Source organism: Salmo trutta, chromosome 14, assembly GCF_901001165.1.
Source record: "Salmo trutta chromosome 14, fSalTru1.1, whole genome shotgun sequence".
NCBI lineage: Eukaryota > Metazoa > Chordata > Actinopteri > Salmoniformes > Salmonidae > Salmo > Salmo trutta.
This window is the reverse complement of record NC_042970.1, coordinates 3343906-3358412: the sequence shown is the minus strand read 5'-3', so window position 1 is coordinate 3358412 and position 14507 is coordinate 3343906. Positions and strand designations below refer to the sequence as shown.

At 42.1% G+C, this 14507-nt stretch overlaps 1 protein-coding gene across 1 annotated transcript; it reads right to left on the bottom strand.

Moving 5' to 3' along the window:
* Positions 1-5543: 5543 nt before the first annotated feature.
* Positions 5544-7791, bottom strand: LOC115207254 (RING finger protein 208-like). The gene is made up of 3 exons (XM_029774229.1): positions 7706-7791; positions 6907-7460; positions 5544-6327 (listed from the first exon to the last, which is right to left on the bottom strand). The coding sequence occupies exons 2-3, from the start codon at positions 7242-7244 to the stop codon at positions 6243-6245; spliced, it is 423 nt and encodes a 140-aa protein (XP_029630089.1). The 5' UTR covers positions 7245-7460; positions 7706-7791; the 3' UTR covers positions 5544-6242.
* Positions 7792-14507: the final 6716 nt, after the last annotated feature.

Here is a 14507-nt window from a genome sequence, read left to right as displayed (position 1 = left end):
TTGATGGATGAATGAAACCCCAATCAGGAGAGTTTCAGGCTGCTGTGTTATTGTTTTAAAGTCACGTGTTTCTACTAATATCAAGTCACAAGATCAGTGGAAACCTTGTAAACAACCACTCTAAACGGTCAATTAGAAAACAGTCTCCCTGTTGAAACTTGTAAATAAACAGGCTTGACTTGAAATTGACAAATTATGACGGCTCTTCTTTAGGTTCACCTGGAAATTCCAGGTGATTCACACCTGTCTATTCACAATGTCAGCTAAGTGTCAACCACGCACAACAGACACACAAACAAACACATTTATTCCATGAACAAAACATACAATTTCACATCGCATAATTAAGCATGGAATTTGGGTGTATCATTAAAGGGCCAGAACAAGAGACTGAAAGAGCTTTGTCAAAGTCTTCTGCTAGCTTCTAAGTGTTATTTTTCTGCTTTCTGAAGTAATGACTAAGCTGCACACTAAAACAACGTGAGCTAAATGACAGTAAATGATGAGTAATTCTGCTAGCCAGGGACGGTAACCAGCTCTACCGTCAGCCCTGTTTGGTAACACAGGGACTTTGTCCCAAATGGCACCCTATTCCCTATATAGTGCACTACTTTAAAGGCAAAGGCTCTGGTCAAAAGTATTGCACAACGTATGGAACAGGGTAGCAATTGGGACACACCCAGGGACAATAGAGCTGCCTACTTCTCTGAAGACACCTCAAGGCAACAATTATCAAGAAAGGTTAAGAACAATAAACCAAAAAGGAGCCATAAAATATACACATCAAACACAAAGTCTATATATATACATATAGACTGTTGTCTCCTCATTAGGGTCAATATAGACTGTTGTCTCCTCACTAGGGCCTATATAGACTGTTGTCTCCTCACTAGGGCCTATATAGACTGTTGTCTCCTCATTCGGGCCTATATAGACTGTTGTCTCCTCACTAGGGCCTATATAGACTGTTGTCTTCTCATTAGGGCCTATGTAGACTGTTGTCTCCTCACTAGGGTCTATATAGACTGTTGTCTCCTCACTAGGGCCTATATAGACTGTTGTCTCCTCACTAGGGTCTATATAGACTGTTGTGTCCTCACTAGGGCCTATATAGACTGTTGTCTCCTCACTAGGGCCTATATAGACTGTTGTCTCCTCACTAGGGCCTATATAGACTGTTGTCTCCTCACTAGGGCCTATATAGACTGTTGTCTCCTCATTAGGGTCTATATAGACTGTTGTCTCCTCACTAGGGCCTATATAGACTGTTGTCTCCTCACTAGGGCCTATATAGACTGTTGTCTCCTCACTAGGGTCTATATAGACTGTTGTCTTCTCATTAGGGTCTATATAGACTGTTGTCTCCTCACTAGGGCCTATATAGACTGTTGTCTCCTCACTAGGGCCTATATAGACTGTTGTCTCCTCACTAGGGCCTATATAGACTGTTGTCTCCTCATTAGGGTCTATATAGACTGTTGTCTCCTCACTAGGGCCTATATAGACTGTTGTCTCCTCACTAGGGCCTATATAGACTGTTGTCTTCTCATTAGGGCCTATGTAGACTGTTGTCTCCTCACTAGGGTCTATATAGACTGTTGTCTCCTCACTAGGGCCTATATAGACTGTTGTCTCCTCACTAGGGTCTATATAGACTGTTGTGTCCTCACTAGGGCCTATATAGACTGTTGTCTCCTCACTAGGGTCTATATAGACTGTTGTCTCCTCACTAGGGCCTATATAGACTGTTGTCTCCTCACTAGGGCCTATATAGACTGTTGTCTCCTCACTAGGGCCTATATAGACTGTTGTCTCCTCACTAGGGCCTATATAGACTGTTGTCTCCTCACTAGGGCCTATATAGACTGTTGTCTCCTCATTAGAGCCTATATAGACTGTTGTCTCCTCACTAGGGTCTATATAGACTGTTGTCTCCTCACTAGGGCCTATATAGACTGTTGTCTCCTCACTAGGGTCTATATAGACTGTTGTGTCCTCACTAGGGCCTATATAGACTGTTGTCTCCTCACTAGGGTCTATATAGACTGTTGTCTCCTCACTAGGGCCTATATAGACTGTTGTCTCCTCATTAGGGCCTATATAGACTGTTGTCTCCTCACTAGGGCCTATATAGACTGTTGTCTCCTCACTAGGGCCTATATAGACTGTTGTCTCCTCACTAGGGCCTATATAGACTGTTGTCTCCTCACTAGGGCCTATATAGACTGTTGTCTCCTCACTAGGGCCTATATAGACTGTTGTCTCCTCACTAGGGCCTATATAGACTGTTGTCTCCTCACTAGGGCCTATATAGACTGTTGTCTCCTCACTAGGGCCTATATAGACTGTTGTCTCCTCACTAGGGCCTATATAGACTGTTGTCTCCTCACTAGGGCCTATATAGACTGTTGTCTCCTCATTAGAGCCTATATAGACTGTTGTCTCCTCACTAGGGTCTATATAGACTGTTGTCTCCTCACTAGGGCCTATATAGACTGTTGTCTCCTCACTAGGGTCTATATAGACTGTTGTGTCCTCACTAGGGCCTATATAGACTGTTGTCTCCTCACTAGGGTCTATATAGACTGTTGTCTCCTCACTAGGGCCTATATAGACTGTTGTCTCCTCATTAGGGCCTATATAGACTGTTGTCTCCTCACTAGGGCCTATATAGACTGTTGTCTCCTCACTAGGGCCTATATAGACTGTTGTCTCCTCACTAGGGCCTATATAGACTGTTGTCTCCTCACTAGGGCCTATATAGACTGTTGTCTCCTCACTAGGGCCTATATAGACTGTTGTCTCCTCACTAGGGCCTATATAGACTGTTGTCTCCTCACTAGGGCCTATATAGACTGTTGTCTCCTCACTAGGGCCTATATAGACTGTTGTCTCCTCACTAGGGCCTATATAGACTGTTGTCTCCTCACTAGGGCCTATATAGACTGTTGTCTCCTCACTAGGGTCTATATAGACTGTTGTCTCCTCACTAGGGCCTATATAGACTGTTGTCTCCTCACTAGGGCCTATATAGACTGTTGTCTCCTCACTAGGGCCTATGCAGAGCTTTCAGAAAGTACTCAGTCCCCTTCACCTTATTCACATTTTGTTACGCTACAGCTTTATTCTAATGTGGATTCAATATATGTTTTTCATCAATCGACACACATAACAATATAATGACAATGCGAAAACAGGTTTTTCGATTTTTTTGCAAAATAAGAAATAAATACTGTATTTACATAAGTATTCAGACCGTTTGCTATGAGAATCGAAAATGTACTCAGGTGCATTCTGTTTCCAGTGATCATCCTTGAGATGTTTCTACAACTTGATTGGAGTCCACCTGTTGGAAATTCAATTGATTGGACATGATTTGGAAAGGCACAAACGTGACTATAAAAAAGTCCCACAGTTGACAGTGCATGTCAGAGCAAAAACCAAGCCATGAATTCGAAGGAATTGTCCGTAGATCTCTGAGACAGGATTGTGTCAAGGCACAGATCTGGGGAAGGGTACCAAAAAATGTCGCATTATTAAAGGTCCCCAAGAACACAGTGGCCTCCGTCTTTCTTAAATGGAAGAAGTTTGGAACCACCAAGACTCTTCCTAGAGCTGGCCGCCCGGCCAAACTGAGCAATCAGGGGGAGAAGGACCTTGGTCAGGGAGGTGATCAAGAACCCGATGGTCACTGACAGAGCTCCAGAGTTCCACTGTGGATATGGGAGAACCTTCCAGAAGGACAACCATCTCTGCAGCACTCCACCAAATCAGACCTTTATGGTAGAGCGGCCAGACAGAAGCCGCTCCTCAGTAAAAAGACACATGACAGCCCTCTTAGAGTTTGCCAAAAAGGCACATTAAAAGGACTCTCAGACCATGAGAAACAAGATTCTCTGGTCTGATGAAACCAAGATTGAACTCTTTGGCCTGAATGCCAAGCGTCACGCACTACGGTGAAGCATGGTGGTGACAGCATCATGCTGTTGGGATGTTTTTCAGCAGCAGGCACTGGGAGACTAGTCAGGATCGAGAGATAGATTAACGGAGCAAAGTACAGAGAGATCTTTGATGAAAACCTGCTCCAGAGCGATCAGGACCTCAGACTGGGGCGAAGGTTCACCTTCTGACCGGACAACGATCCTAAGCACACAGCCAAGACAACGCTGGAGTGGCATTGGGACAAGTCTCTGAATGTCCTTGAGTGGCCCAACCAGTGCCTGGATTGAACCCGGTCGAACATCTCTGGTGAGACCTGAAAATAGCTGTGCAGCAACATTCCTTATCCAACCTGACAGAGCTTGAGAGGATCTGCAGTGAGGAATGGGAGAAACTCCCCAAACACAGGTGTGCCAAGCTTGTAGAGTCCTAGCCAAGTAGACTTGAGGCTGTAATCGCTGCCAAAGATACTACAACAAAGTACTGACCAAAGGGTCTAAATACCTATGTAAATGTCATATTTATGGTTTTAATTTTTAATACATTTGCAAAAATTTAGAAAATCCTGTTTTTGCTCTGTCATTATGGGGTATTGTGTGTAGATGGGTGAGCATACTATATTTAATCCATTTTAGAACAAGGCTGTAATGTAACAAAATGTGGAAAAATTCAAGGGGTCTGAATACTTTCTGAATGCGCTCAATAGACTGTCTCCTCATTAGGCGCTATACAGACTGCTGTCTCCTCATTATGTTCAATATAGACTGCTGTCTCCTCATTAGGGCCTATATAGACTGTTGTCTCCTCATCAGGGCCTATGTAGACTTGTTCTCTCCTCATTATGGTCACCAATCACAGAAGGACTTCCTAAAAACACACCACTTCGATACAGCTACAACCAGAAGTGACTTCGTAGCTGGTTAGGAGAGCTAACCCTAAGCCTTTTCCTAACATTTTTTACATTTTAGTCATTTAGCAGACACTCTTATCCAGAGCAACTTACAGTAGTGAATGCATACATTTCATTAAAAAAAAAAATTATTCCCGTATTGGTCCCCCGTGGGAATCGAACCCACCACGCTGTCGTTACAAACACCATGCTCTACCAACTGAGCCACACGGGACTACTTATCTATCTACCTATCTATCTATCTTTCTATTTCTCTATCTATCTATTCTTTTAACCACATTCTCCTAACCTGCTAAGTTAATTCTCCTAACCTGCTGCGTAAATTCTCCTAACCTGCTAGTTTAACTATCCTAACCTGCTGTGTAAATTCTCCTAACCTGCTACGAAAAAGTCAATTTTGGTTATAGCTTTATCAAAGTGACGTGCTTTTAGGGAATCTCATATGTAAGAATGCATTCAAGGTTCTCTGAAACATGATTACAACAGAGAGTGATTTCAGTCATGTACAGCACACACCAAAACCAAGGACAGTGGAATGTTTTTGGTTGTTTTGTGTTTTAGGAAATAGTAGTGTAGAATGTGTAGTGAATTAACACCCCCAACTCTATTTGGGGTCCATAAATAGTAGGATATCGGACAGTTACTTTCCTAATGTAATGATAGTAACAAGCAATTTCACAACTCTAAGACAGGGTTATTTTAAAGTAGATGTATTTATTTACCAATAAATATAATTCCAGTATAAAAAAAACATGCTCTTTAAACAGAACAGATAAATAAAACATGTAAAATGAGTATAAACAAATCCAACTTCCCTTATATGGGGGATTGGAAATGATGCAGACAATTACATTAATAAAATTAACAATCAATCTGCAATATTAAAGCTGTTATAAAATGATGTAATAATAAATACTAAACATCCACTTCCCTTCACGCAGTAATACACCTTTTATCAAATGATTAAACATCTATTATAAACATTGTTCACAGTATATTGTATTGCACACAGCACACATTGTACAGCACACAGTCTCTAACCTTCACCCCTCTATCTATCTATCTATCTATCTATCTATCTATCTATCTATCTATCTATCTATCTATCTATCTATCTATCTATCTATCTATCTATCTATCTATCCCCTATCCATCCTTCATTATTATTAATATTATTTAACCCTTATTTTACCAGGTAAGTTGACTGAGAACATTACACATACCCAAAGTCAATCAGAACCAAAGCACATGAATAATTGGTTCAATCTTGCCTCATTATGGAAAATCCCCGGTCGGTCCTGTTTAGTGAATTAGCTTCATTACTCAATGAGTATCTCCTACTCTGAAATGGTAACATCCAGTCTTCTTCTTCTCTGCTCTTCGTCTTCTCGGTTTACAGTACAATGTGCTTCATCCTCCTCATCCTCCTCAGGAAATTCTGTATTTTGAGCCTCAGGCCACAATGCCTTGATGGAGACCTGGAGGACAGGAGAGTAGGGGAAAAGAAAGAGAGTAGGCAGAGAGAGAGAGAGAGAGAGAGAGAGAGAATGAGAGAGAGAGAGATAGAGAGAGAGAGAGAATTACAGTTTAGTAATTGAACAGACTTCTGAACCTAAAAAGGAAGCTGTACTTGCTGCATAATACAATCATAATACCATCAACGTGAGCAAACTGTCACCTAAATTAAAACCATCACAGTACAACAATACAACTGATGAATAGAGAAATCAAGACCAATAGATGTAGTGATACAGAAAGGGAGAGAGCAGAGAGAGAGAAAAGGAGAGGTGAGCGAGAGAGAGAGAGAGAGAACAAGAGATACGAGAGAGAGAAAAAAAGCAGAGCGTTGCAAAGGGGAGAGTGATAGCAGAGAGAGAGAGCAGAGAGAGAGAGCAGAGAGAGAGCAGAGAAAGAGAGCAGAGAAAGAGAGCAGCGAGTGAGAGCAGAGAGAGAGAGTGAAAGAGACAAAATGGGAGGAAGAGCAGAGAGCAGAGGAATGTTTCTCCAGGTTTCTAAATCAGTCTATAAATCCATCCACCTTTGCTTGGGGTACTCACCATGTGTACTGTGTAGTGGTCTGTGTCTGTCTGTTAGCTTCCTTCCACTCTTCCTCCTCTTCCTCCTCCTCCTCTTCCTGTTGTGTGTCTGGTATCTGGTCCCAGATCTCAGTGTTAACCCACAGCGACCCCGGCAGGGTGAGGCTGGGCTCGGTGCAGGTGACCCAACGGCACAGTGGGCAGCAGACTGTCAGTAGGCCGCTCTGGTGCCTGGACATCGCCTGCAAGCACAGCCCACAGACTGTGTGCTTACAGTGGAGCATCCGAGGGATCTTCTCCCTACGAGAGTAGGACTGGAGGCAGACGCAGCACTCCATGTCCTCACTCATCAGACCCATGGCTGGATGGCTGGATGGATGGATGGATGGATGGATGGATATACGGCTGGAGCACAGAGGAACTCTAGACAGAGAGTCAGTGTCTGGGCAGGAAGACGTGGGGTTTAAACGCTGGTCTGAGGTCAGTGTTCCCCTTGTGGTTTATTCAGGTCCTGGTTTGGATTTGATGAGGATGAGCTGATCCTAGATCTGTGCTTTGGAGCGTAGGTCAGGAATCTGCAAAAGACATTAAGATGTTAAAATAAATTAAATTAGACTCAGTGACTTCATCACTGGCACTATGTAAACATATATAATGTAATAACATATCTTAAATCAACAGGCTGTCATGTTTTTCTGAAAAGACATGAAGAAAAAATATCTTTAAAAATATCACACACATTTATAACATCCATAGTTATCAGATATAGACAAAGCTTTTCACTTTTATCATTATCAATGAGAGGCAATATTTTACTTACAGGTTCTGGAAGATTTTCAGCACAGCGACCAACTATCTAACGACAAAACTTTGTGTGTGAGAGAGAAGAGTGTGTGCTCTTATTTTAAGCCTTGAGGGAGGAAACAAAATGCAGTTATTTTCCCAGAAAGGGCGGTCTCTCACCTCCTCTACTCTCAGGTGAGGCAGTAAAGTTCCATAGAACGAGGTAAACACTTCCAGGTCACTTCTATAGCATAGTAGGTCACTTCAGGAGAATTGCCAGGGCCGTGTATTGACATTTACAGGGCAGGTGTTCATGTCTACAAAGGGCACATACACTGAGTGTATAAAATATGTTCCTAATGTTTAGTTCACTCAGTGTACGTCCAGTTTAAGATGGATCAATCTTCTTTGTAGAGAATTTTCACAAGAGAGGGGGGAGCATTTGTAGAACACTTTCTGTGGACTTGAAGAACCCTCTCTGTGGACTTGTAGAACCCTCTCTGTGGACTTGTAGAACCCTCTCTGTGGACTTGTAGAACCCTCTCTGTGGACTTGTAGAACCCTCTCTGTGGACTTGTAGAACCCTCTCTGTGGACTTGTAGAACCCTCTCTGTGTACGTGCCTGGTTATTGTAGTGTTTATGTACAGAATCAGTTCAATGGAAGCAGTTTCTCTTCTAGATAAGAGACACAGTTCGATGGAAGAAGTTGTTGATCTTCTCCTATGACCCTTTAATGACTCACTTATCTTACAGTATGTGGTATACCTGTCTATTGTGGATGACGTTTATTATAGTTTATATGGATCCCAGGACTCCATGGAAATGTCAGGTGTTAATGAGTGAGTGGCCTGTCCAGTTGTTTTACCATAAAAATCTGATGAATTGATGGATGAGCGAAACCCCAATCAGGAGAGTTTCAGGCTGCTGTGTTATTGTTTTAAAGTCACGTGTTTCTACTAATATCAAGTCACAAGATCAGTGGAAACCTTGTAAACAACCACTCTAAACAGTCAATTTGAAAACAGTCTCCCTGTTGAAACTTGTAAATAAACCGGATTGACTTTGAATTGACAAATTATGATGGCTCTTCTTTAGGTTCACCTGGAAATTCCAGGTGATTCACGCCTGTCTATTCACAATGTCAGCTAAGTGTCAACCACTAACGCATAACAGACACACAAACAAACACATTTATTCCATGAACAAAACATAAAATTTCAAGTTGCATAATTAAGCATGGAATTTGTGTGTATCTCACTAATGAATTCCTATCATTAAAGGGCCAGAACAAGAGACTGAAAGAGCTTTGTCAAAGTCTTCTGCTAGCTTATAATTGTTATTTTTCTGCTGTCTGAAGTAATGACTAAGCTGCACACTAAAACAACGTGAGCTAAATAACAGTAAATGATGAGTAATTCTGCTAGCCAGGGACGGTAACCAGCTCTACCGTCAGCCCTGTTTGGTAACACAGGGATTTTGTCCCAAATGGCACCCTATTCCCTATATAGTGCACTACTTTAAAGGCAAAGGCTCTGGTCAAAAGTAGTGCACTACATATGGAACAGGGTAGCAATTGGGACACACCCAGGGACAATAGAGCTGCCTACTTCTCTGACAGACACCTCAAGGCAACAATTATCAAGAAAGGTTAAGAACAATAAACCAAAAAGGAGCCATAAAATATACATATTAAACACAAAGTTTATATATATACATATAGACTGTTGTCTCCTCATTAGAGTGTATATATAGACTCTTGTCTCCTCATGACGACACCATTCTGTATACTTCTGGCCCTTCTTTGGACACTGTGTTAACAACCCTCCAGACGAGCTTCAATGCCATTCAACTCTCCTTCCGTGGTCTCCAACTGCTCCTAAACACAAGTAAAACTAAATGCATGCTCTTCAACCGATCGCTGCCTGCACCTGCCCGCCTGTCCAGCATCACTTCTCTGGACGGTTCTAACTTAGAATTTGTGGACAACTACAAATACCTAGGTGTCTGGTTAGACTGTAAACTCTCCTTCCAGACTCACATCAATCATCTCCAATCCAAAGTGAAATCTAGAATTGGCTTCCTATTTCGCAACAAAGCATCCTTCACTCATGCTGCCAAACATACCCTCGTAAAACTGACCATCCTACCAATCCTCGACTTCGGGGACGTCATTTACAAAATAGGCTCCAATACCCTACTCAACAAGCTGGATGCAGTCTATCACAGTGCCATCCATTTTGTCACCAAAGCCCCATATACTACCCACCACTGCGACCTGTACGCTCTCGTTGGCTGGCCTTCGCTTCATAATCTTCGCCAAACACATTGGCTCCAGGTCATCTACAAGACCCTGCTAGGTAAAGTCCCCCCTTATCTCCGCTCACTGGTCACCATAGCAGCACCCACCTGCAGCACGCGCTCCAGCAGGTATATCTCTCTGGTCACCCCTAAAGCCAACTCCTCCTTTGATCGTCTCTCCTTCCAGTTCTCAGCTGCCAATGACTGGAACGAACTACAAAAATCTCTGAAACTGGAAACACTTATCCCCCTCACTAGCTTTAAGCACCAGCTGTCAGAGCTGCTCACAGATCTCTGCACCTGTACATAGCCCATCTTTAATTTAGCCCAAACTACTACCTCTTCCCCTACTGTATTTATTTATTTTATTTATTTTGCTCCTTTGCACCATATTATTTATATTTTAACTTTGAACTTTCTTCAAACTACAAATCTACCATTCCAGTGTTTTTCTTGCTATACTTTATTTACTTTGCCACCATGGCATTTTTTGCCTTTACCTCCCTTATCTCACATCATTTGCTCACATTGTATATAGTCTTGTTTTTTTTCTACTGCATCATTGATTGTATGTTGTTTTACTCCATGTGTAACTCTGTTTTTGTATGTTGTCGAACTGCTTTGCTTTATCTTGGCCAGGTCGCAATTGTAAATGAGAACTTGTTCTCAACTTGCATACCTGGTTAAAAAAAGGTGAAATAAAATTTAAAAAAATTAGGGTCTATATAGACTGTTGTCTCCTCATTAGGGTCAATATAGACTGTTGTCTCCTCATTAGGGCCTATATAGACTGTTGTCTCCTCACTAGGGCCTATATAGACTGTTGTCTCCTCATTAGGGTCTATATAGACTGTTGTCTCCTCACTAGGGCCTATATAGACTGTTGTATCCTCATTAGGTCTATATAGACTGTTGTCTCCTCATTAGGGTCTATATAGACTGTTGTCTCCTCATTAGGGTCTATATAGACTGTTGTCTCCTCACTAGGGCCTATATAGACTGTTGTCTCCTCACTAGGGCCTATATAGACTGTTGTCTTCTCATTAGGTCTATATAGACTGTTGTGTTGTTGCTATACTAGTCAGCTAAGTCCATTGGATATTTAAACATATTGGTCTCTAAATCCCTGTCTCAGCACAGTTAGGGAGACTCACGGCGCCAGCCTGAACTGCTTGGCTCATGGGTTGACTGACAACGAACACTACTCAAGACGCATCAACTCATATCGTCATCTGTCTGAAATGTTATGCTATTCCCTGTACAGTATTCTGTTCTAGCCGGACACTAGTCAAAAGTAGTATATTATATACTGTACTAGTCAGGCTCTGGTCAAAAGTAGTATACTATATACTGCACTAGCCGGTCCCTGGTCAAAAGTAGTATACTATATACTGTACTAGCTGGGCCCTGGTCAAAAGTAGTATACTATATACTGCACTAGCCGGGCCCTGGTCAAAAGTAGTATACTATATACTGCACTAGCCGGGCCCTGGTCAAAAGTAGTATACTTTATACTGCACTAGCCAGGCCCTGGTCAAAAGTAGTATACTTTATACTGCACTAGCCGGTCCCTGGTCAAAAGTAGTATACAGTCGTGGCCAAAAGTTTTGAGAAAGACACAAATATTATTTTCCACAAAGTTTGCTGCTTCAGTGTCTTTAGATATTTTTGTCAGATGTTACTATGGAATGCTGAAGTATAATTACAAGCATTTCATAAGTGTCAAAGGCTTTTACTGACAATTACATGAAGTTGATGCAAAGAGTCAATATTTACAGTGTTGACCCATCTTTTTCAAGACCTCTGCAATCCGCCCTGGCATGCTGTGAATTAACTTCTGGGCCACATCCTGACTGATGGCAGCCCATTCTTGCATAATCAATGCTTGGAGTTTGTCAGAGTTTGTGGGTTTTTGTTTGTCCACCTGCCTCTTGAGGATTGACCACAAGTTCTCAATGGGATTAAGGTCTGGGGAGTTTCCTGGCCATGGACCCAAAATATCGATGTTTTGTTCCCGAGCCACTTAGTTATCACTTTTGCCTTATGGCTAGGTGCTCCATCATGCTGGAAAAGGCATTGTTCGTCACCAAACTGTTCCTGGATGGTTGGCAGAAGTTGCTCTCGGAGGATGTGTTGGTACTGTCATGACGTTGCCCTCTTTGGGTTTTCTATGCACCATCCCCCTACCTCTGTCTCCCACACCCAGGCTGCTGTGGTCAGAAGAGGTCGTAAATTCCTATGAGAAGATCCTGCCTCATGGCCCCAGTATAGAGAGAGAGTGAGTTTTCATAGACCAAACAAAGGAATTCTTCTACCTCACAGAACTTGACAACCAAACAATATTCAGGTTCTGGAGAAGGTATAAAAGATCGGAGAAGAATCCAGCAACGAACTGGTCTGTTTGGTGCAGTTTTGTGAAACTCATGAGAGACAATTTTGCCATATTACCATAATCATGTTTATAGAAGAGTCTCAGGTATGAGACTTACATCTAAATGGTTGTATAAAATGAATGAATAAGGATGGAACTTTTTGTGAAATTGTGTAATGTGATTTTGGACTGTGTAATGAAGGAAACTCCAATTCCCTTTGGAGTCTTAACTAAATTCGAGGACCGCGCATGAGCACAGTTATGGTCTGGCGTCATGGGACAGGCCCTTCTCTGCTCTTCCGAATAAAACCCCCACCTTGGTTTTCTATCCCCAGACCGAGCTTACCTCAATGACGAGATGGCTAAAGGTTGGAGACCAGCTTACCTCGATAACGAGAGGGCCAAGGTTTGACCATGCATTTCTCTGGCTGAACTTTTAACCATACCACGTGGTTAAACTCTTAGACTTTTGATACCGACAGAATAAGGACTTTGATATTGATTACTTGTCTGCAGCTAAGGAATTCGGTATCGTTGAACGCGAAGACCGACAACCGTCGAAAACAGCTATTCTATAACGGCATGAATGTATGTCACTCTGAACTATCCATCTAACCACAACAGAGAGAGAGAGCGGGCGGACAGACTCTCCAACAGAAACAAGCTTTTCAACAGAGATCCAGACGACACACTGAGCGTAAATATATATATTGATTGCAGTTGTTTCCGATTGAGTGAGCGTTCATGTGCAAAGATTTAGCATTTCAATTGTTATAATTATCAACTCTGTAGTGCCTTCTCAGTTGACCCCCCTTTTGCCTAACAAGCCGCCATGCCGGTTTAGCCCACTAGGGCACATTCCTCTATCATTTCTTGTAATGATATCTACTGTTTGTTATGCATTTCTGTGAATTACTTAGTTAGTAAATAAATGATTTTAAGACAATTGATGTATGGATGACTCATAGTGAAGACTGGGTTCGTGCAGATAACCAACAATTTACGACGTTTGGAATGAGACTGACGTGAGGTATCTAATACGTCATTAATCAGAAGACTAATAGATCAGATATTATAATATCTGAAAGTTATATTAGGAAAATTATAACTTTGTAATCTGAATATTTTCCTTGGTCCCCCGACCTCCTAGTTAATTACAGTTACACAATTAATCAGTTTAATCGCGTAATAATAATTACAGAGAGTTATTTGTGTCACGTCCTGACCAGTAAAGGGGTCATTTGTAATTGTAGTATGGTCAGGGCGTGGCAGGGGGTGTTTGTTTTGTGTGTGTTATTTTTTTGGTTCTAGGATATTTTGGTTCTAGTTTTCTATTTCTATGTTTCTTTTTCTATGTGTGGCCAAGTATGGCTTCCAATCAGAGGCAGGTGTCTTTCGTTGTCTCTGATTGGAAGCCATACTTAGGAAGCCTGTTTTTCCTGTGTTTCTGTGGGTCGTTGTTTTTCGTATAGTCGTAGTACCTTACGCAACTGTCGTATTGTTGTTTGTTAGTATTTTTGTTTAAGTGTTCACTTTAATCAAAATAAAGAAAGAAGATGAGCACTATACCCACTGCGCCTTGGTCTGTCCCTTACGACGTATGTGACAATTTGATAAATATGTCTTCAGTTTTAATGATGCCAAAGACACGACAGTACCATTCTTTATTCATGGTTGTGTTGTTAGGCAAAATTGTGAGTGAGCCCAATCCCTTGGCTGAGAAGGAACCCCACACATGAATGGTCTCAGGATGATTTACTGTTAGCATGACACAGGACTAATGGTAGCGCTCACCTTGTCTTCTCCGGACAAGCTTTTTTCCAGATGCCCCAAACAATCGGAAAGGGGATTCATCAGAGAAAATGACTTTACTCCAGTCCTCAGCAGTCCAATCCCTGTACCTTTTGCAGAATATCTTTCTGTCCCTGATGTTTTTCCTGGAGAGAAGTGGCTTCTTTGCTGCCCTTCTTGACACCAGGCCATCCTCCAAAAAGTCTTCGCCTCACTGTGCGTGCAGATTCACTCACACCTGCCTGCTGCCATTCCTGAGCAAGCTCTGTACTGGTGGTGCCCCGATCCCACAGCTGAATCAACTTTAGGAGACGGTCCACACTTGCTGGACTTTCTTGGGCGCCCTGAAGCCTTCTTCACAACAATTGAACCGCTCTC

Coding starts and splice junctions, on each gene's coding strand:
- LOC115207254 (XM_029774229.1), bottom strand. CDS start 7,244: ATGGGTCTGATGAGTGAGGACATGGAGTGCTGCGTCTGCCTCCAGTCC. Junction 6,328..6,906: donor ACCACTACACAGTACACATG/GTGAGTACCCCA, acceptor CCTGTCCTCCAG/GTCTCCATCAAGGCATTGTG.